The 24,280-nt window shown below is 44.3% G+C and overlaps 1 protein-coding gene across 2 annotated transcripts in view; it reads left to right on the forward strand.

Annotated features, from left to right (window-relative positions):
* rnf150a (ring finger protein 150a) overlaps positions 1 to 24,280 on the forward strand; it is a 223,373-nt gene that overhangs the window by 145,431 nt on the left and 53,662 nt on the right. For both annotated transcript variants that reach the window (XM_070872132.1, XM_070872137.1), the window contains exons 3-5: positions 7,084 to 7,155; positions 8,017 to 8,099; positions 20,634 to 20,730. In XM_070872132.1, the coding sequence (XP_070728233.1) occupies positions 7,084 to 7,155; positions 8,017 to 8,099; positions 20,634 to 20,730 (252 nt within the window). The remainder of the gene's footprint in view (positions 1 to 7,083; positions 7,156 to 8,016; positions 8,100 to 20,633; positions 20,731 to 24,280) is intronic.

The following is a 24,280-nucleotide window of genomic DNA, read 5'->3' on the forward strand; positions in this document are numbered from 1 at the left end:
AGTCAAGGTCACTCAGGACCCTGCACCTTTAATTCTAGCTCTCCAGTGCTGCACTTGCCTGAGACCTCCCTTTATATACCACAGTGGGACAGGTATGGAGTGTCTCCTGCAAGTGCACCCCTGGTGGTACGGTATGCTTATTGTTACAGGCCATATCCAGTTACGGTCATGTATAGCATGGTAAGATACAGTTATATACAGTAATGTGAGATACATGACATCACCCTCCCCCAAGGTCTTATTGCCTTTATAAATTCAGTCTCTCAGGTGGTCTGCGCTCTCGTGTGGAGCGTCTTAGTTGTGATTCAGTTGTTTGCCATGGTGCCTGTTTTTCGTTCGGTGTGATTGCTGGTATCTTGCTTGGGCTGTCTGTTGTGACTGCCCTTTCCTCAGGTTGTTCCACCTGTCTGACAACCAGGTGTGGTGTGAGTTCCACATTGTAGTCTGCCTCTGGTTCTTCAGTGTTATCAGTGAATCTACTTTTTACTTGGTCTACATGCCTCCGGCAGGTTTGGGCATTGTACAACCAGTAGCCTGTTTCCTTCTTTGTCTGTTACTGTCCCTGCAAGCCATTTGGGACCCCGGCCATAGTTTAGCACAAACACTTTGTCCCCTATTTTATTCCACCTCCCCCTCGAATTTCGGTCATGGTACTCAGTTAGCTTTTGACGCTTAGCCTCAACAATTTCATGCATGTCTGGGAGGTTTAACGAGAGCCTGGTCTTTAAGATTCGTTTCATCAATAGTTGCGCGGGGCGAACCCCAGTCAACGAATGCAGACGAGATCTGTATGCCAGCAGCAGTCGCGACAGACGGCTCTGCAGCGTGGGACCTTGGATTCTGAGCATGTCTTGTTTAATGATCTGCACTGCTCGCTCCGCCTGGCCATTGGAGGCCGGCTTTGAAAGGTGCCTTCTTAACGTGATTTATACTGTGGTCAACTATAAAATCGTGAAATTCTGCACTGGTGAAGCACGGACCATTATCATTGACCAATATGTCAGGAATGCCGTGTGTTGCAAACATGCTTCTAAGGCTCTCCACAGTGGTGGAGGTGGTGCTCAAGTTTAAAATGGTGCACTCGATCCATTTTGAAAATGCATCAACGACTACGAGGAACATTTTGCCCATGAATGGGCCCGCATAGTCTACATGCACCCGCGATCACAGTTTGGTGGGCCAGGGCCAGGGGCTTAGGGGGGCCTCCCAGGGGGCATTACTGAGTTGGGCACAAATGGCGCAGAGCTCCAAGTCCGCGTCAATGCCAGGCCACCAGACATGAGATCTGGCTATGGCCTTCATAAGGACGATCCCCGGGTGCTCGCGATGGAGCTCCCGGACAAACGTCTCCCTGCCTCATAAGGGCATAACTACTCGGCTGCCCCACATCAAGCAGTCTGCCTGTAGTGAGAGTTCATGCATGTGCCTATGGAAGGGTTTGACCTCCTCGGGGCAGGCATTGCGAGCCTCTGCCCAGTCACCAGTTAAAACGCATCTTTTAACTAGAGATAATGTGGGGTCGCTGGTCGTCCAGGCTCTGATTTGGCGAGCCGTCGTGGACGAACCTGTGGATTCAAAGGCATTGATTGCCATGACCATCTCATAGTCCTGTTCGTCAGACCCTTCTGTGGTCGCCAGGGATAGCCTGCTAAGCGCGTCAGCACAGTTGTCTGTGCCTGGTCTGTGCCTTATCGTGTAGTCGTAAGCCGCTAGCATGAGTGCCCACCGCTGAATGCGCGCCGAGGCGTTGGCGTTGACTGTCTTACACTCGGATAGTAGGGACGTGAGGGGTTTGTAGTCGGTTTCTAATGCAAACTTGGCCCCGAAAAGGTATTGGTGCATCTTTTTGACACCGTACACGCACGCGAGCGCCTCCTTCTCAACCATACTGTACCCACACTTCGCCCGCGAAAGTGACCTGGAGGCATAAGCAACCGGCTACAATTTACCCGCATCATTGACGTGCTGTAAAACGCACCCGACCCCGTACACTGACGCATCACACGTAAGGACTAACTTTTTACCTGGGTCAAAAAAGGCTAAAACACTCTTGGAACATAGAAGGTTGCGTGCCTTATTGAAGGCGCGTTCTTGGGCGTCCCCCCAAAACCAATCGCACCCCTTTCTGAGTAGCACGTGGCAAGGCTCCAGCAACGTGCTCAATTTCTGCATAAAGTTCCCAAAGTAATTGAGTAGCCCAAGAAAGGCGCACAGTTCCGAGACATTCTGGGGCCTGGGTGCCAGGCGGATCGCTTCGGTTTTGGATTCTGTTGGGCGGATTCCATCAGCGGCAATCCTTCAGGCCAAAAATTCAACCTCAGGCGCGAGAAATAGACAATTGGATTTCTTAACTCTTAGGCCTACTCGACCCAATCGACTTAGTACTTCCTCAAGATTGCGGAGATGAGAGTCGATGTCCCTGCCCATGATGAGTATGTCATCTTGAAACACAACCGTCCCCGGGATGGACTTGAGCAGACTTTCCATGTTGCGCTGGAATATAGCAGCTGCCGACCTGATGCCGAATGGGCATTGATTGTACACAAAAAGGACTCGATGTGTGTTGATGGTGGTGAGTAGCTTAGACTCTTCGGTCAGTTCTTGCGTCACATACACAGATGTGAGGTCAAGTTTCGAGAAAAGTTTTCCTCCAACCAACATGGCAAATAGGTCCTCCGCTCTGGGCAGCGGGTATTGGTTCTGTAGGGAGACTGTGTTTATGGTAGACTTGTAATCCCCACAGATTCGCATGGATCCATCAGGCTTCATGACGGGGACGATGGGGCTTGCCCAGTCGCTGAATTCCACAGGAGAAATTATGCCTTCCCGCAGAAGCCAGTCCAGTTCGTTTTTAATCTTTTCCCTCATCACATAAGGCACAGCTCTAGCCTTGTGATGGACCGGTCAGGCATTCTGTGTGATGTAGATTCTAACTTTAGCCCCTTTGAAGATGCCCACACCTGGCTGAAAGAGATGTTCAAAACAGCTTAGAACTGTTGAGCAGGAGGTCCGTTCCTCTGACGATATGGCGTGAACATCATCCCATTTCCAATTAAGTTCTGCTAGCCAGCTTCTCCCCAACAGGGCTGGGAGATCCCCGGGGACAATCCACAGGGAAAGTCGGTGCACCATCCCTTTGTGTGTGACTGAGAGCATGGCACTGCCAAGGACTGGGACGATTTCTTTAGTATAGGTCCTTAGTTTGGTGTCGATCTTTGTGAGTTTTGGTCTGTTGCTTTTGTGCGGCCACAGCTGTTCAAATTGTTGAACGCTCATGAGGGATTGACTGGTCCCCGTATCCAGTTCCATGTTGACGGGTATCCCGTTGAGTAGAACCCTCATCATAATTGGAGGTGTCTTGGTGTAAGAACAGTGGACATTGATCATGTTAACGCGCTGTACCTCGGCGTCCCGTGCACTGTTCCAACCGTCTTCTGGTCCGCTTTCCGACCCTTCCGATTCGTATACCAGCCGAGCTGCTGTTTTTCTGCACATGCGAGCCAGATACCCTGTGTAGTTGCAGTTTCTTCAAACGGCATGCTGAAATCGACACACTCTGGTTGAGTGCCTTCCCCCACATCTCCAACACAGACCGTTTCCATTGTTTCCGAAGGATGAGCTGCGTCTGGCTGATCTCCCTTGAGCTTCTCTCAATCTGTTGTTGATTGCTCGCATTGTGGGTTGATGAGGTGTGATCGGCCGTTCATGTGGCCCTTGATTTTGATCGCTTCTAGTGCCACTGTCTGCTGTTGAGGGCCTGCTCTCCTGCCTTTGTCTGTGTGGGGGTAGCGGTTTGTTTCACAATGTGAACCTCTTGTTCCGATGCCTCGTTGGTTGTCGTACCTGAAGTATAGATCAGCCTCGTTTCTTCTTCGCCTGCCAAGAACGTCTGTGCAACCAGTGCTGCTGCCTCTAGAGTCAAGTTCTTAGTCTCTATAAGCTTTCGGAATATGCCTGCGTGGCCTATTCCTTCAATAAAAAAGACCCTCAGTACTTCTCTCCTTAGTTCATCGGGGAACTCACATGAACTAGCCAGCCTCCGAAGTTCCGCCACGAAGTCGGGTATGCTTTGGCCTACACAGCGTCTGTAGTTGTAGAACCTGTGTCTGGCCATGTGTAGGCTGCTCGCTGGCTTCAGGTGGTCTCTCACCAGTGTGCTCAACTCCTCAAATGACTTGCTGGTTTCTCGGGTGCCAGCAGGTCCTTCATTAAAGCATATGTTTTCGAGCCACAGCTGGTCAAGAGATGGGCTCTTCTCTTGTCTGCCTTATCGTCGCCCAGCCAGTCTTTGGTCACAAAGCTTTGCTGGAGCCTTTCTATAAAGTCATCCCAATTGTCTCCAGCATTGTATTTCTCATCTGAGCTGTTGGTAGCCATTCTGTGGATTCTGTGATCCCGTAACTCGACGCCACTGTTAAGTCCTGACTCTAATGTACTGACTTGACTTACACGAGACACATGCTGAAGTCAAGGTCACTCAGGACCTGCACCTTTAATTCCAGCTCTCCAGTGCTGCACTTGCCTGAGACCTCCCTTTATATACCACAGTGGGACAGGTATGGAGTGTCTCCTGCAAGTGCACCACTGGTGGTAAGGTATGCTTATTGTTACAGGCCATATCCAGTTACAGTCATGTATAGCATGGTAAGATACAGTTATATACAGCAATGTGAGATACATGACACTGCGCATGCGCGAAACCTCTAGTGCGCATGCGTTGAGCTGGCGGCACGGTTTTTCGCGCAGGGCCCTAGCTCCGCCCCCTAATGGACAGACCACACCGCGCCAAGCCATGGGAGAGGCCACAGAGCAGGGAGAATACGGAGCTACCTTTTCGGCGCCGTTTTGGGAGCAGAAAGTCGGCGCACCTCAGGTAAGTGCGCCGAAAAAACCGGAGGGCCAAATTTGGGCCCACAGAAAGGAAGACTTTGCATGACAGTGCCCTGAAACTCCTTGCTCTGACACAGCCTAGAAAAAGTCAAGTTTTAAGCCAAGGAAAAGTTAAATTTTGAAATTTAACAAAAATTATTTCCGTGTGCTTGTTGGCCTGCCTTCTCCTGCTGCAACTCAACGCAGCATATTTTCTGTTACTTCCACCAGGGAGCCTGGCTCCCATATGGTAATATTACCTCGCGCTCAAATTACAGCTGCGGTTGAGGAAGACATCTTTTATGGCGGGCAGAAATATTCGCTTGGCTGATTTCCACCAGTTGAGTAGAAAGTCTAGATCATAAAGTTTAAATCAGTGCTCTCACTTAACTTGCCTTTATCTCAAGCTGTTGATACAAACTCTTTTTGGTGATCTGATTTAGAAGTTACCCACCATTGCAGCAACAATGCTGACAATAACCCTTGCTAAACATTCAGGCCCACAAAATTCAAAGGGAGCGAACTAGCCAGCATGAAATAAAAGTGGAAGCAGAACTGAGTCGCCTGAATATCTTGGGCTAGATTTCCAGGTTTGACGGGCTGCATCTGGCCTGAAATGGAATCTTTTAATTTCCTGAAATGAGAAACAAATAACATTACAGCCTGTTAGAACTGATTAAGTTTTTAGTCCTGATTCTCCCAATCACGATATTGCCCTAAAATTGACTTAGTTCTATCTGGTAAGTTCATTGATCCTGCGCTCAAATGAGTGATGAGGATAAATTCAGTGATCAATGAGCATACAGATTGTTGAATTTACCCTCATAACTCCTTTGGTTTGAGGTCTCCAATCTGATTAATACAAATTTTAGTCGGTGGTCTATGGCCATATTGAGGAGGTTGCTAGCATAGTTGCTAACCATTCACTTTAAGAGCAGACGTCAGCATTTTCAGCCCCAGGTTGCGCAGTTCACGCAAGGGCAGAAGAATCAGCTGATTTTGGGGTTGCCCAAAAATACACTTAACTCCGTAAGCTTGAATATGTTGTCCATCTTGTGGTTTACTTTGGCATCAGATGCTTAATTTTGCTACGATTGCCTTGCCCCCCTGACTGCACCAAAAAAATGATAAAGTCTATTGTCATAAATCTTTTCACAAATTAGTAAATCAGCTGTTAGTCAAAATAATTTGTTGATTTACCTCATTGAATTTACAACTAATTTTCATGCCTCCAGTAGAATTTCTTTTTTTAAATAATGAGTTCTAAATCTGAGAAAAAATACTGTTAATCCTAATTTATTTTATGCTTGGTTGTCACTGTGTAGCATAGGTGTGTAAGATCTCAAAATTACCGAAACTAAAATCTGCATTATATGTAAATTTATAGATATATTGAAGCATATTGTTTCTCATTGCAGTGCAAGCTTAATTGCAATTTGCTTTGCTGATTAGTGTCTTTCATGTACACTTGTTGATGGTTTCATTTAATGGTCAGATGCTATAACAAAAGAAGCCGAGGACGAGGTAGAAAATGAGGTTATTTTATTAAAAATATGAGGTTGTACAAAAATATAAAGACATTAAGAGATTAATATTGAAGAGATTCAGCACTTAAAATAAAAGTGAGTTTTCTTTTAAAGGTGAAAGCTCAGTGAATGTGTTCCTCGCCCTCAGTAAAATTTAATAACACTATGGAAACTCTCTGTTTATTTGATTCCAAACTTAGTCAAACCATAAATTAGTATGACAACAATTTGCATTTATATCCTGCTTTTAATGTAGAAAAGGTCCCAAGGCACTTCATGTAGATGTAAGGAATAAACAATGCTAAGCCAGAGAATAAAAGATTAGGAGGAATTACCAAAAGCTTGGTCAAAAAGATGGTTTTTATGGAGGGTGTTAAAGGAGAAGAAGAGGTAGAGAGGCTCCTGGAGGGAAACCAGAGTATGGAATCTAGGCAACTAAAAGCATGGCCATCAATGGCGGGGCGAAAGGAAGAGGAGGAATGCACCAGAGGGCGCAGTTAGAGCAGTGGACACTTGCATCAGGGAGGGGCGGGGGGGTTGTAGGGCTCAATAAGTGATGCAGTATACTGTGTTGTTTTTACAAACCTAACCACCCAGTTTTATGAATATTGAACCAAGCATAGTTACTCGACATATAATTTCACTTAATGTCCCTGTTGTAATAAATTGAACATTTTTGTTTTGCTAGCGTCGTCTTGGAGATGCTGCTAAAAAAGCCATTGGTAAACTTCAAATTAGAACAATCAAGAAAGGTGATAAGGTAATCATTTTTTTTTAATTAGCTCTCTCAATTTTGTTTGATTTTCTGCTTAATAACACTGTATAACATGGGCTTCACACGTTACAGTTGACAAAGTTAATATAATTAACCAAATACCTTAGGTAGTGAGAACCCAGCTACATCTTTCCAGTGTTGTTCTTTTCCATGGAGTACAGCAATATTGTATAGTCCAGTGGTCTATATGATTTTGGACTATACAGAATCCAGAAGCAAAAGATGAATTTTCTTTGTGCCCTTTAAACAGGTATACAATATTCCATCACTGGTAGCTATCTTTGATCCATTTATACTACTTAAGAAAAATGAAAAAGTTGTAGCCTTTTCATTGCATTCTGCTTAACTATATTTTTTCCCTAGCTCATATCATTTCTTCTTGTTTAGTAGATCTTCACTAATGCTGTCATCACTCCAGTTTCTCCTTTAGCTGAGAAGGTGGAATGGGAATCCAAGCCAGTCTAGTTTCTGTGCTCCTCTGTGATAAACCAACCAAAGGTTGACTTCCATGATGCAAAACCAGTCTGTGCTGCACTTTTTTTCCCTTCTCTTTGCCCTGTGAGATAGTGACCTGCTGTGCCAAATTACTTCATTTATTCACATGGCTGAGATGCAGCAGAATTCCTGTTAGGCCCAAAGGATGTGGTTCAAATGAAGCACCTCTGGTTGAGATTTTAACTTTACTAGTTATATTTTGGGTTTCATTATATAGTGCATGATGTTTTATATGTGTGTATTTTCTAACAATAGAAGTAAGCAACCAGTAAATCACCAGTAAAACATGGATTACTGAGAACAATATGGCTGTGCATAGTTTTAACTCTAAATGTTTTTTTCCCCCCTCAGGAAACTGAGTCAGACTTTGATAATTGCGCTGTTTGTATTGAAGGCTACAAGCCAAATGATGTAGTGCGGATTTTACCATGTCGGTAAGTTGCCTTAGTAAATACTGCTTTGATCGTGCATTGTTTCTCCATGAGCGGCAGTGGAATATTACGATTTATATCAATTTGCAGGAATCTGTAGTTATTCTACCTTTTTAACTGCCCACGTAGATTAGCATAATCAAGATATATTAATATTGCATTAAAAAAAACTCTGCTCCATATCATTTGTGAACAATAGGGGAACAAAACGGCACCTTCAGAATTTCACTACAGGTACTTAGTTACATTCTGATCCCTAACTCAAGCCAATTTTGATAACCACCAAAATTGCATCAATTGAATGATCATATCCACTAATTTAATCTTCATTTCAAAGAATTCCAGTAGACTTATGATGTATGAATTATTTATTGTTTCTAAATCTGTGATGTCTAATCCTTACGGGTATGTCCTATCGACAAAAAGCAGGACAAATCCAATCCGGCCAATTACCACCCCATTAGCCTAACTCTCAATCACCAGCGAAGTGATGGAATTTGACATTGACAGTGCTGTTAAGTGGTACTTACTCACCAATAACCTGCTCACCGATGCTCAGTTTGGGTTCCACCAGGATACTCTGCTCCAGACCTCATTACAGCCTTGATCCAAACTTGGACAAAAGAGCTGAATTCGAGAGATGACGTGAGAGTGACTGCCCTTGACATCAAGGCAGCATTTGACAGTGTGGCATCAAGGAGCCCTAGTAAAATTGAAGTCAATGGGAATCGGGGGGGGGGGGGGGGCGGTGGGGGAGGGGGACTCTCCACTGGCTGGTGTCATACTTAACACAAAGAAAGATGGTTGTGGTTATGCCTTTACTGTAATCTTCCAAAGTTCTCTAGGTTCAGGAAAATTGCACGTCACTCCGCTATTTAAGAATGGTGAGAGGAAAACCAGGGAATTACAGACCAGTTAGTCTAACATCTGTTGTCTGGAAATTACTAGAGTCGAGAATTAAGGAAAGGGTGACTGAACACTTTGACATTTTTCAGCTGATCAGAGAGAGCCAGCATGGTTTTGTGAAAGGCAAGTCATGCCTGATGAACCTGATTGAATTTTTTGAAGAGGTGCCTAAAGTAGTGGGCAGGAGAATGTTTATGGATGTTATTTATATGGACTTCCAGAAGGCATTTGATAAAGTCCCTCATAAGAGACTGTTAACTAAGCTTGAAGCCCATGGAATTGAAGGCAAATTATTAACCTGGTTAGGAAATTGGCTGAGCGGCAGAAGACCGAGAGTAGGGATAATGGGCAAATGCTCTAATTGGCAGGATGTGACTAGTGGTGTCCCGCAGGGATTTGTGTTGTGGTTTCAACTATTCACCGTATTTATTAACGACTTAGATGATACGATAGAAAGCTACATATCCAAATTTGCAGATGACACAAAGATAGGCGGCAATGTAGGCAATGCAGATGAAAGCATAAAATTCCAAAGGGATATTGATAGATTAAGTGAATGGGCAAAATTGTGGCAAATGGATTTCAATATAGGAAAATGTGAGGTCATTCACTTTGGACCTAAAAAGGATTACACAAATTAGGGTTGTATTCCCTAGAATTTAGACGGTTAAGAGGTGATTTGATCGAAGCTGTCAAGATATTAAAGGGAACAGATAAGGTAAATAGAGAGAAACTATGTCCGTTGGTTGGGGTGTCTAGAACCTGAAAATGACCCATTTATTCCCACTCTGTTTTCTGTTAGTTAGCCAATCCTCTATCCATGCTAATATACCACCCACAATCCCATGAGCTTTTAACTTGTGCAGTAACCTTTTATGTGGCACCTTATCGAATGCTTTCTGGAAATCCAAATACACGACATCTACTGGTTCCCATTTATCCACTCTGCTCGTTACATCCTCAAAGAACTCCAGCAAATTTGTTAAACATGACTTCCCTTTCCTAAAACCACGCTGACTCTGCTTGATTGAATCATGCTTTTCCAAATGGCCTGCTACTGCTTCCTTAATAATGGACTCCAGCATTTTCCCAACGACAGATATTAGGCTAACTGGTCTATAGTTTCCTGCTTTCTGTCTGCCTGCATTTTTAAATAGGGACATCACATTTACGGTTTTCCAATCCGCTGGGACCTCCCTAGAATCCAGCGAATTTTGGTAGATTACAATCAATGCATCCACTAGCTGTGCAGCCACTTCTTTTAAGACCCTAGGATGCAAGCCATCAGGTCCAGTGGACTTGTCTGCCTTTAATACTATTATTTTACCGAGTTTAAGTGTAGCGTCCAAAATCCGGACTTCCGGGATGTTCCAGAAACCGGACTTCAGACCGATTGGTTGCAGGCTCGTCCGGAATCCGTAAAATGTTCCAGAATCCGAACCCTGCTGACCTCGAGGTGCCACCGCTGCCCGACCTCGGGCCTCGCCTCACCATCCCTCGCCGTTGCCTGACCTTGGGCCTCACCTCGCTGCCGCCGCCCGACCTCGGGCCTCGCCTCACCTCCCCTCGCCGCCGCTGACCTCAGGCCTTGCCTCACCGCCCTTCGCCGCCACCACTGCCCGATCTCGGGCCTCGCCTCATCTCCCTTCGCCGCCGCTGACCTCAGGCCTTGCCTCACCGCCCTTCGCCGCCACCACTGCCCGATCTCGGGCCTCGCCTCACCTCCCCTCGCCGCCGCTGACCTCAGGCCTTGCCTCACCGCCCTTCGCCGCCACCACTGCCCGATCTCGGGCCTCGCTTCACCTCCCCTCGCCGCCGCTGACCTCAGGCCTTGCCTCACCGCCCTTCGCCGCCAACACTGCCCGATCTTGGGCCTCGCCACACCACCCCTTGCCGCTGCCCGACCTTGGGCCTCACCTCGCCGCCGCCGCCCGACCTCGGGCCTCACCGCCCCTCGCCACTGGCAAACCTCGAGTCTCACCTCGCCACTGCCCGACCTCGGTGCCTCCTCGCCGGCCCGCCCGACCAGCTCCTCTTTGGCGGGGCCCTGCCTGATCACCTCCACGGCGGCGGGGTTCGCCCAACCAGTTCCTCTTTGTCGAGGCCCCGCCCAACCAGCTTGTTTTTGGTGGCGGGGCCCCGCCCAAATACTTCCACGGCGGAGGGGCCCCACCTGAACAACTCCACAGTGGCGTGGCCCTGCCCGATGACCTCATCACGTGGCGACCCAAACAGCTCTTCGGCGAGTACCCCACCTCGCCCCACCCACCTTTCTGACATTCCAAAATCTGGAAATATCCAAACCTGGGCCCTGGAGTCGGGTGTTTCTGGATTCATGACGTCAGAAAGACGTTCCAAAGTCCGGCAAAAGCAAAATCCGCAACAGCCTCAATCCCGAGGGTTCCGGATTCGGGACATAGAAACATAGAAAATAGGTGCAGGAGTAGGCCATTCGGCCCTTCGAGCCTGCACCACCATTCAATAAAATCATGGCTGATCATTCCCTCAGTACCCCTTTCCTGCTTTTTCTCCATAACCCTTGATTCCTTTAGCCGTAGGGGCAATATCTAACTCCCTCCTGAATATATCCAATGAACTGGCATCAACAACTCACTGCGATAGGGAATTCCACAGGTTAACAACGCTCTGTGTGAAGAAGTTTCTCCTCATCTCAGTCCTAAATGGCCTACCCCTTATCCTAAGACTGTGTACCCTGGTTCTGGACTTCCCCATCATCAGCAACATTCTTCCCACATCTAACCTGTCCAGTCCTGTCAGAATCTTGTAAGTTTCTATGCGATCCCCTCTCATCCTTCTAAACTCCAGTGTATAAAGACCCAGTTGATCCAGTCTCTCCTCATATGTCAGTCCCGCCATCCCGGGAATCAGTCTGGTGAACCTTCGCTGCACTCCCTCAATAGCAAGAACGTCTTTCCTCAGATTTGGAGACCAAAACTGAACACAATATTCCAGGTGAGGCCTCACCAAGGCCCTGTACAACTGCAGTAAGACCTCCCTGCTCCTATACTCAAATCCCCTTGCTATGAAGGCCAACATACCATTTGCCTTCTTCAACGCCTGCTGTACCTGCATGCCAACTTTCAATGACTGATGAACCATGACACCCAGGTCTCATTGCACCTCCCCCTTTCCTAATCGGCCGCCATTCAGATAATATTCTGCCTTCGTGTTTTTGCCCCCAAAGTGGATAACCTCACATTTATCCACATTATATTGCATCTGCTATGCATTTGCCCACTCACCTAACCTGTCCAAGTCACCCTGCAGCCTTTTAGCATCCTCCTCACAGCTCATACCGCCATCCAGTTTAGTGTCATCTGCAAACTTGGAGATATTGCACTCAATTCCTTCATCTAAATCATTAATGTATGTTGTAAAGAGCTGGGGTCCCAGCACTGAGCCCTGCGGCAGTCCACTAGTCACTGCCTGCCATTCTGAAAAGGACCCGTTTATCCCGACTCTCTGCTTCCTGTCTGCCAACCAGTTCTCTATCCACATCAGTACCTTACCCCCAATACCATGTGCTTTGATTTTGCACACCAATCTCTTGTGTGGGGCCTTGTCAAAAGCCTTATGAAAGTCCACATACACCACATCCACTGGTTCTCCCTTGTCCACTCTGCTAGTTACATCCTCAAAAAATTCCAGAAGATTTGTCAAGCATGATTTCCCTTTCATAAATCCATGCTGACTTGGACCGATCCTGTCACTGCTTTCCAAATGCGCTGCTATTTCATCTTTAATAATTGATTCCAACATTTTCCCCACTACTGATGTCAGGCTAACCAGTCTATAATTACCCATTTTCTCTCTCCTTTTTTAAACAGTGGTGTTACATTATCTACCCTCCAGTCCATAGGAACTGATCCCGAGTCGATAGACTGTTGGAAAATGATCACCAATGCATCCACTATTTCTATGGCCACTTCCTTAAGTACTCTGGAATGCAGACTATCAGGCCCCGGGGATTTATCGGACTTCAATCCCATCAATTTCCCTAACACAGTTTCCCACTTTATAAGAATATCCTTCAGTTCCTCCTTCTCACTAGACCCTCGGTCACCTAGTATTTCCGGAAGGTTATTTGTGTCTTCCTTCGTGAAAACAGAACTAAAGTATTTGTTTAACTGGCCCGCCATTTCTTTGTTCCCCATTATAAATTCACCTGAGTCTGACTACAAGGGACCTACATTTGTTTTCACTAATCTTTTTCTTTTCACATATCTATCGAAGCTTTTGCTGTCAGTTTTTATGTTCCGAGCAAGCTACCTCTCATACTCTATTTTCCCCCTCCTAATTGAACTCTTTGTGCTCCTCTGCTGAATTCTAAATTTCTCCCAGTCCTCAGGTTTGCTGCTTTTTCTGGCCAATTTATATGCCTCTTCTTTGGATTTAACACTATCCTTAATTTCCCTTGTTAGCCACAGTTGAGCCACGTTCCCCGTTTTATTTTTACTCCAGACTGGGATGTACAATTGTTGAAGTTCATCCATGTGATCTTTAAATGTTTGCCATTGCCTATCCGCCGTCAACCCTTTAAGTATCATTTACCAGTCTATTCTAGCCAATTCACATCTCATGCCATCGAAGTTACCTTTCCCCAAGTTCAGGACCCAAGTCTAGAAAGAAACATAAAAACATAGAAAATAGGTGCAGGAGTAGGCCATTCGGCCCTTCTAGCCTGCACCGCCATTCAATGAGTTCATGGCTGAACATGCAACTTCAGTACCCCATTCCTGCTTTCTCACCATACCCCTTGATTCCCCTAGTAGTAAGGACTTCATCTAACTCCTTTTTGAATATATTTAGTGAATTGGCCTTAACAACTTTCTGTGGTAGAGAATTCCACAGGTTCACCACTCTCTGGGTGAAGAAATTCCTCCTCATCTCGGTCCTAAATGGCTTCCCCCTTATCCTTAGACTGTGTCCCCTGGTTCTGGACTTCCCCAACATTGGGAACATTCTTCCTGCATCTAACCTGTCTAACCCCGTCAGAATTTTAAACGTTTCAATGAGGTCCCCTCTCATTCTTCTGAACTCCAGTGAATACAAGCCCAGTTGATCCAGTCTTTCTTGATAGGTCAGTCCCGCCATCCCGGGAATCAGTCTGGTGAACCTTCGCTGCACTCCCTCAATAGCAAGAATGTCCTTCCTCAGGTTAGGAGACCAAAACTGTACACAATACTCCAGGTGTGGCCTCACCAAGGCCCTGTACAATTGTAGCAACACCTCCCTGCCCTTGTACTCAAATCCCCTCGCTATGAAGGCCAACATGCCATTTGCTTTCTTAACCGCCTGCTGTACCTGCATGCCAACCTTCAATGACTGAATGAACTGTGTCACTCTCCATCTTAATAAAGAATTCTACCATATTATGGTCACTCTTCCCCAAGGGGCCTCGCACAACAAGATTGCTAATTAGTCCTTTCTCATTACACATCACCCAGCCTAGGATGGCCAGCCCTCTAGTTAGTTCCTTGACATATTGGTCTGGAAAACCATCCCTAATAATACACTCCAGGAAATCCTCCTCCACTGCATTGCTACCAGTTTGGTTAGCCCCGTCAATATGAAGATTAAAGTCGCCCATGATAACTGCTGTACCTTTATTGCACGCATCCCTAATTTCTTCTTTGATGCTGTCCCCATCCTCATTACTACTGTTTGGTGATCTGTACACAACTCCCACTAGCGTTTTCTGCCCTTTGGTATTCCGTAGCTCCACCCATACAGATTCCACATCATCCAAGCTAATGTTCTTCCTTACGATTGCATTAATTTCCTCTTTAACCATCAACGCCACCCCACCTCCTTTTTCCTTTCTGTCTATCCTTCCTATATGTTGAATACCACTGGCTGTTGAGTTCCCAGCCTTGGTCACCCTGGAGCCATGTCTCCGTGATGCCAATTACATCATATCCGTTAACTGCTATCTGCACAGTTAATTCGTCCACCTTATTCCGAATACTCCTTGCATTGAGACACTGAGCCTTTAGGCTTGTCTTTTTAATATCCTTTGCCCCTTTAGAATTTTGCTGTAATGTGGCCCTTTTTGCTTTCTGCCCTCCACTTTTACTTTTCTTCTTTCTATCTTTTGCTTCTGCCCCCATTCTACATCCCTCTGTCTCCCTGCATAGGTTCCCATCCCCCTGCCATATTAGTTTAACCCCTCCCCAACAGCACTAGCAAACACCGCCCCCCCCCCCCCCCCTTGGACGCTGCACCTTTACTACTACTTTAGTGATCGTGATTGTATTAAGTTCCTCCCTCCCTATAGCTCCTTGATTATCCACTATTGGGATGTTTTTATTGTCTTCTACATTGAAGACGGATGCAAAATATTTGTTCAATGTCTCTGCCATTTCCCTGTTCCCCATTATTAATTCCCCAATCTCATATTCCAGTGAAAAAGAAGGGCGGTAAGAGAAGGGATAACCAGCCGTGGATAACCAAGGAAATAAAGGAGAGTATCAAATTAAAAACCAATGCGTATAAGGTGGCCAAGGTTAGTGGGAAAATAGAAGATTGGGAAAATTTTAAACGACAGCAAAGAATGACTAAGAAAGCAATAAAGAAAGGAAAGATAGATTACGAAGGTAAACTTGCGCAAAACATAAAAACCGGATAGTAAAAGCTTTTACAGATATATAAAACGGAAAAGAGTGACTAAAGTAAATGTTGGTCCCTTCGAAAATGAGAAGGGGGATTTAATAATGAGAAATGTAGAAATGGCTGCGACCTTAAACAATTATTTTGCTTCGATCTTCACAGTGGAAGACACAGAAACCATGCCAGAAATTGCTGGTCACAGGAATGTGGGAAGGGAGGATCTTGAGACAATCACTATCACTAGCAGGGTAGTGCTGGACAGGCTAATGGGACTCAAGGTAGACAAGTCCCCTGGTCCTGATGAAAAGCATCCCAGGGTAGTAAAAGAGATGGCAGAAGTTATAGCAGATGCATTCGTTATAATCTACCAAAATTCTCTGGACTCTGGGGAGGTACCAGTGGATTGGAAAGCAGCTAACGTAACGCCTCTGTTTAAAAAAGGGGGCAGACAAAAGGCAGGTAACTATAGGCCGGTTAGTTTAACATCTGTAATGGGGAAAATGCTTGAAACTATCATTAAGGAAGAAATAGCGGGACATCTAGATAGGGATAGTGCAATCAAGCAGACGCAGCATGGATGCATGAAGGGGAAATCATGTTTAACTAATTTACTGGAATTCTTTGAGGATGTAACAAGCCCAGTGGATAGAGGTGTACCGATGGATGTGGTGTATTTAGATTTTCAAAAGGCATTCGATAAGGTGCCACACAAAAAGTTACTGCAGAAGATAAAGGTACGCGGAGTCAGTGGAAATGTATTAGCATGGATAGAGAATTGGCTGGCGAACAGAAAGCAGAGAGTCGGGATAAATGAGTCCTTTTCGGGTTGGAAATCGTTGGTTAGTGGTGTGCCACAGGGATCGGTGCTGGGACCACAACTGTTTACAATATACATAGATGACCTGGAAGAGGGGACAGAGTGTAGTGTAACAAAATTTGCAGATGACACAAAGATTAGTGAGAAAGCGGATTATGTAGAGGACTCAGAGAGGCTGCAAAGAGATTTAGATAGGTTAAGCGAATGGGCTAAGGTTTGGCAGATGGAATACAATGTCGGAAAGTATGAGGTCATCCACCTTGGGGGAAAATAAACAGTAAAAGGGAATATTATTTGAATGGGGAGAAATTACAACATGCTGCGTGCAGAGGGACCTGGGGGTCCTTGTGCATGAATCCCAAAAAGTTAGTTTGCAGGTGCAGCAGGTAATCAGGAAGGCGAATGGAATGTTGACCTTCATTGCGAGAGGGATGGAGTACAAAAGCAGGGAGGTCCTTCTGCAACTGGAAAGGGTATTGGTGAGGCCGCACCTGGAGTACTGCGTGCAGTTTTGGTCACCTTACTTAAGGAAGGATATACTAGCTTTGGAGGGGGTACACAGATGATTCACTAGGCTGATTCCGGAGATGAGGGGGTTACCTTATGATGATAGATTGAGTAGACTGGGTCTTTACTCGTTGGAGTTCAGAAGGATGAGGGGTGATCTTATAGAAACATTTAAAATCATGAAAGGGATAGACAACATAGAGGTCAGGGAGACTGGAACTAGGGGGCACAGCCTCAAAATACGGGGGAGCCAATTTCAAACCGAGTTGAGAAGGAATTTCTTCTCCCAGAGGGTTGTGAATCTGGAATTCTCTGCCCAAGGAAGCAGTTGAGGCTAGCTCATTGAATGTATTCAAATCACAGATAAATAGATTTTTAACCAATAAGGGAATTAAGGGTTATGGGGAGCGGGCGGGTAAGTGGAGCTGAGTCCACGGCCAGATCAGCCATGATCTTGTTGAATGGCGGAGCAGGCTCGAGGGGCTAGATGGTCTACTCCTGTTCCTAATTCTTATGTTCTTATGTGGTGGTGAGCTGCCTTCTTGAACCGCTACTCCCACAGTGCTGTTAGGGAGGGAGTTCCAGGATTTTGACCCAGCGACGATGAAGGAATGGCGATATATTTCCAAGTCAGGATGGTGTGTGACTTGGAGGGGAATGTGGAGGTGGTGATGTACCCATGCACCTGCTGCCCTTGTCCTTCAAGGTGGTAGAGGTCATGGAGGTGCTACCAAAGAAGCCTTGGCGAGTTGATGTAATGCATCTTGTCGATGGTCCTGTTCCTAATTCTTATGTTCTTACGTTCTTATCCTCTAAAGAACCAACATTTACATTAACCACTCTCTCTTCCTTTTTATGTACCTGCAGAAACTCTTACTATCTGTTTGTAATATTTCATGCTAATTTGCTTTCATAATCTTATCTTCTCTTGTTTTAGTCATTCTTTGCTGACTTTTTAATGTTTCCCCATCCTCTGGCCGTCCACTATTCTTGGCCACTTTCTATGCCCTTGTTTTCAATTTGATACCACCCCTTATTTCCTTAGTTACCCACAGATAGTTATCCCTTCTCTCACAGACTTTCCTTCTCATTGGAATATATTTTTATTGAGAGTTATTAAATATCTCCTTAAATGTCTGCCACTGCTCATCAACCGTCCCACACTTTAATCTATTTTCACATTATCCTGGGCATCATCCATTTTTTCCACTTATTTCCATAAAAATTGTCGGATGTATTCCAAATGTTCCAGGTGCCTTGCAGATGTTTAATTCCTTGGGTTTTTTCATAACGCATACTTCAGTGATGTCTACATATGTTCTAGTTTCCTGAGCCATAATTACTGGATCTGGAATCTGTCCACAAATTGATGTGAAGGATTAGCTGGGCTTTTAACAAAGCTGAATTTGTGCCTCCTTTTGCTGTGGGGATACAACTTTACATTGTGCATAGACTGAAAAAGAAAAGATTGGAAATTATGATTTTTGAAAAGGGAATTTTAGTCTACACTAAAAAGATGGAAAATGTGAATAGTTTACTCAGACACCCTCATTTTCAACAATGTGCAGCTGAAATCAAACCAGTAACATTATACCTGGAAAACTGCATTTCTTGTATATTTGTCACAATTTGGAAATATTCCACATTAATTCCATGTGATGTGCAGTTTTGCTGTTAAAACTTTTCACAGAATCGTGGTTCCTTTCTTAAAGAAAAAGAGCACATTTTTCAAGTAAAACATAAAGGGATTGGACATAATGTTATCAATATATTGCAAATATATAACTGTATTTTTACACAAAAAATATGAAACAATTGTTTATGAACTTCCATTTGAGCATTATAAATACTTTATTTGTGTCTTCTCATGTTACCCAATTCTAGGTTATTTGACATTTCCTCTGAATTTTCTGCTTTCTTGTAATACAATGCAACAGAAGGTTTGCTCTGGCTGTTAACAATCCTAGGCAAACTAGATGGTTTGTTGCAAAATTCTGCCAAAACGCATCAAGATAAATATGCAATGATTCACTAGATAGGCTGAATAAATTTGTTTAGAGGTATGCGGGGAATTTTAATCCCCAAGAACAGGTAGGTTGGGGGCGAGTGGGCAGTTAACATCACTGATTTTTGGATTGCGAGCAGAACCCGACTCCAACGCATTCACTTCTGGGATTAACGGAGGCGCAAATGTCCAAAGCGGCGTCCCTTCCCCCGATATCTGACCTCCAATGTTCAACTCACCCCCGACCTTCCGCCAATCCCATGTCCGACTCACCTCTGCTCCGCTGCCTACTTGCCCAACAGCCAACCTCGCAAACTGGCTGGCTGTGGCCGGGAAACCAGTTGTAAAATTTAAATCGGCTCCTGCCATTAATTTTGACAGAAGCTCTGGGAACCTGTATTTCAGGGTTTCCAGTCTACTAAATCTCCCCCTCACGAAACCCCGAACCCCCCCCCCCACCCCTGCCTCACAGTTATCGCAGCCATAGTTTTCATCAGAATTGTAGCCTATTAAAGCCAGTGGCTGGTCCTTGGGTGATGTAGCAGATGGAGGAAGATGGTTGTGTTTGTCTAGAGTTCCCAAAGGAAAAGTGCACAATGCATTTAAAAAATATATCTTGTTAAAGTTTCAATAAGTTGCAATACACAGTTTTCAATACATGTTATTTGATGCTGGCAAATTGCATTATGTAGGTACTGCAATTTATCTCTGGGGTAACTGATTCAATTGCAGACCACACACCTACTGTAGCAGTTGTGGTCCTGAAAACTAACTAGCTTCATATAAAAAATGTTCAACACATCAATTCCAGAACATGGATCTAGAAATTATGATCTGTTGGAAAGGTACATCAAATGTGATTTATTTTTATATTTTTCCTTGGTCGGTAATAGCGGTGGTCGTATAGTAGAAACCAGCATAAAACCCAATTCCATGCAAAACTCTTGTTTTCCCTTTCAGGTGGAATTACCAAGTGTCAAAATGCAAACAACTTTTTGCACATCATGATTTAGTAGAGAAAGTTGCCTCAAATTAATGATAAGATTTTTGAAAAATGACCCAAATTTTGCTTTGTAGCAAATCTATAAGACTCCTGCCTCCACTGTAACACCAATTCATATAGGGTCAAATGATTTTTCCTTATTAAATGAATAAGGACAAAGATAAGGCCAGCTTGTAATTGCTCTTTCCTCTATTGATAATGGCTGCTGGGGCAACAGAGGGAAAACTTCTACTGACGTGTAGCCTGGTGCAACCTATCGATGTAACTTCTTGTTGCCTGTGCTGATGGGGCAGGGAATAAGAAGAAATAGTCAGTGTATGCCATTAGTGAATCTTTTTGACCATCACTACATGGCAAATACATTGTCACTGATGGAAGTACTGCTCAGGTTCTACTTCATGAAGAGAATATAGATCATTTTGTTCCTGTTTCACTAATGACAAAAAAAATACAACTAGAGCAAATTCAGCTAGAAAATCATACAGAAATGTTGATCACTGAAATTATCAGTTGCAAATAAGCCATTCTAAATGCATGTATAAGCCATTAGCTCACAGTCTACAGCGTTTAGTCTATGAATGTAATAGTTGTTATTTTCAATTTAGCTTTGGATATTTCAAATTATCCAACTGTGATGGTTAACTGAAATTTGTGTCTTGTGTGCTGCAGGCACCTTTTCCATAAGACGTGTGTGGATCCATGGCTACTAGATCACCGCACGTGTCCAATGTGCAAAATGAACATTCTGAAAGCACTAGGAATTCCGGTAGGGATGCACAAACATTATCAGTTAAATCACTGATATATAGATCAGGCTTTCCTTCTTAATTTCTGTTTGTGTGGCTTTTTAAAGCACTTTATACATACACAACATACAAATAAGTAATAGTATGTCTATCAAGCATTTATCCTGATATAATTAGAATTTCCATTTTAATGGTGGTTGCAAGATGGCATGCTATTGGACTCAGCGATATTTAGTTTGTCTGTTTAAATTGTGTTCAAAAATGAAAATGTTGACTTTTTTAAAAGTTATTTCAACTCCCACCCTTATTTCTATTTTGGCAGTTACGCACAAGAAAAATGTATTTACTGCTTTGTCTTTCTCCATTATAAAATAGGGTCTTTTTCTGATGCTCAATTTTTTTAGTAGTCCTGTAAAACCTGTTAAAAAAAAAATACAGTTTTGAGTTTCCAACAAAATTTTGGTTTCACAACCATTGAAGTTAAATTTAGTTCAAGGAATGAGAAATAACAGCAGTCACTGCATCTCAAAGTGGTTCTTCATATGTGAAGCACTTTGAGACATTTTTGAGAGCTGTGATAAGGCGACAACAACTGGCATCTTACAGTACCTTTAATTAAAGAAACGTCCACAGAGGTATGAAGGAAGAGGATACTGAGCCAAAGGAGGAGAGCATAGATGGGGTGATCAAAAGCATGATCAAAGATCTGGGTTTTAAAGAGAGCCTTAAGAAGAGGGAGCTGAAAGCTCATTGGAGTTTATGTATAGAATTTCAAAGAGTAGAACCTAGATGGCTGGAGGTGTGGTTGCCAATAGTAGGGCAAAGGGAGGAGGGTACAAAAGACGGAGTCAGAGGAACGGAAAGTTGGGTGAGATTTATCAGGCTGAAGGAGGTTAGAGACAGGGAGGGGTAAGGCCATCGAGGCAATTGAACATAATGTTAAGAGTTTTAAATTTGAGAGATTAGGAGCCAATGGAAGTCACGGAGTGAAACGGGCACAAAATGTCCAATACGGTGGCAGCAAACATTCTGAGTCGGATGTGTGCCGCCCGCCATATTGGTATCAAAAGAGATGCCCAGGGCCCATGCTTGAAATAGGCGTTAGGCTCTTTGTTTATGCCTTCTTGATGCCTTCTTTATCAAATTGATTTGCCCTGAACACAGTCGGTCCGAAATACAAATCTTCACTGGTGAGCTGTCTGGGGACACCCAGCAGGCATCTCAGCTCACTGGTCTGATAGAAATGAGGCCCAAGGCCCAATATTGTGTGAGCCTCTGATCTACCCATAACAGCTCAGGGATCATTCCCTGCAGCATAAACCAATTTCTAGGTCAAAGTTCTTATTTTGTGACATAGTGGAAACAGCTACTTGTGGGTAAATCAGTATTGGAATAGTGAGAGGCATTCAAGGAGATCCGGAAAGCTCAGGCTAAACATATGCTCTTAAAGAAAAAGGCTGGGAAAATAATTCTAGAGCCCCCTGGATGGCTAGGGACTTATAGGGGAGGATTAAGACAAAAAGGGATGCTTATGTCATATACCAACGGCTAAATACTATAGAATCTTTAGAAGAATATAGAAAGTTAAGAGGCAAAATTAAAAAGGATAGTAGGAATGCTAAGAGAGAGCACGAGAAATTCTTGGCCAGTAAAATTAAGGAAAACCCCAAGATGTTCTATAAATATATTAAGAGTAAGAGGGTAACTAAAGAAAGGGTAGGGCCTATTAGAGACCATGAGGGTAATCTTTGTGTGGAGGCGGAAGATGTTGGTAGGGTTCTTAACGAATACTTTGCATCTGTTTTCACAAAAGAAAGGGGCAATGCAGATACTGCTATCAAGGAGGAGTGTGATATTCTGGATGAAATAAATATAGTGAAAGAGGAAATATTAAGGGGTTTAGCAGCTTTGAAAGTAACTAAGTCCCCAGGCCCGGATAAAATGCAACCCAGGCTGTTGAGCGAAGTAAAAGAGGAAATAGCAAAGGCCTTGACCATCATTTTCCAGTCCTCTTTGGATCTGGGCATGGTGCCGGAGGATTGGAGGATGTAATACCCTTGATTAAGAAGGTAGAAAGGGATAGGCCAAATAATTACAGACCTGTCAGCCTAACCTTAGTGGTGGGAAAATTATTGGAAAAATCCTGAAAGACAGGATAAATCTTCATTTGGAAAGGCAAGGATTAATTAGGGACAGTCAGCACAGATTTGTTACGGGAAGATCATGTTTGACTAACCTGATTGAATTTTTTGAGGAGGTAATCAAGAGGGTCGATGAGGGTAGTGCGTACGATGTAGTATATATGGACTTTAGCAAGGCTTTTGATAAGGTCCCACATGGTAGACTGGTCATGAAGGTTAAAGCCCATGGGATACAGGGCAAAGTGGCAAGTTAGATCCAAAATTGGCTTGGAGGTAAGAAGCCAAAGGGTAATTATTGATGGATGTTTTTGTGACTGGAAGGATGTTTCCAGTGGGTTCTTCAGGGCTCACTACTAGGTCCCTTGCTTTTTGTGGTATATATCAATGATTTAGATTTGAATATAGGGAGTATGATTAAGAAGTTTGCAGATGACACTAAAATTGGTTGTGTGGTTGATAATGAAGAGGAAAATCATGGGCTGCAGGAATTATATCAATCTACTGATCAGGTGGACAGAGCAGTGGCAAATGGAATTTAATTCAGAGAAATGTGAGGTGATGCACTTTGGAAAGGCTAATAAGGAAAGGGTAAACACATTATGTGGTAGGCCACTTAATAGTGTAGATGAACAAAGGGACCTTGGAGTGCTTGTCCACAGATCCCTGAAAGTAGCAGGCCAGGTGAATAAGATAGTTAAGAAGGCATACGGAATGCTTGCCTTTATTGGCCGAGGCATAGAATATAAGAGCAGGGAGGTTATGCTTAAATTGTATAATACTTTGGTTAGGCCACAGCTGGAGTACTGCGTGCAGTTGTGGTCGCCGTATTATAGGAAGGACGTGATTGCACAAGAGGGGGTGCAGAGGAGATTTACTAGGATGCTGCCTGGAATGGAGAATCTTAGTTATGAGGACAGATTGGATAGGCTGGGTTTGTTCTCATTGGAACAGAGGAAGTTGAGAGGAGACCTCATTGAGGTGTACAAAATATTGAGGGGCCTGGACATAGTGGATAGTAAGCCTATTTCCATTGGTGGAGGGGTCTATAACAAGGGAGCATAGTTTTAAGGTGATTGGTGGAAGGTTTAGAGGGGATTTGTGGGGGGGGGGGCTTCTTTATGCAGAGGATTGTGGGGATCTGGAACTTGTTGCCTGGAAGAGTGGTGGATGCAGAAACCCTCACCACATTTAAGAGGTGGTTGGATGGGCACTTAAAGTGCAGTAACCTGCAAGTTATAATGGTAAGTACTGCTGGAAATAGAATACGCCACTGCAGGGAATAGAATACGGCCAGGGTGATCTCCTGGATTAGTTTCGATCGCCTGGATGGGTCGGAGAGGAATTTTCCCACCCTAAATTGGCCTGGGTTTTTATCTGGTTTTTGTCTCTCCCAGGAGATCACATGGCTCTGGTTGGGTTGGAGTGTAGA

This window comes from Pristiophorus japonicus, chromosome 2 (assembly GCF_044704955.1).
Source record: "Pristiophorus japonicus isolate sPriJap1 chromosome 2, sPriJap1.hap1, whole genome shotgun sequence".
In the NCBI taxonomy this organism is placed as follows: domain Eukaryota; kingdom Metazoa; phylum Chordata; class Chondrichthyes; family Pristiophoridae; genus Pristiophorus; species Pristiophorus japonicus.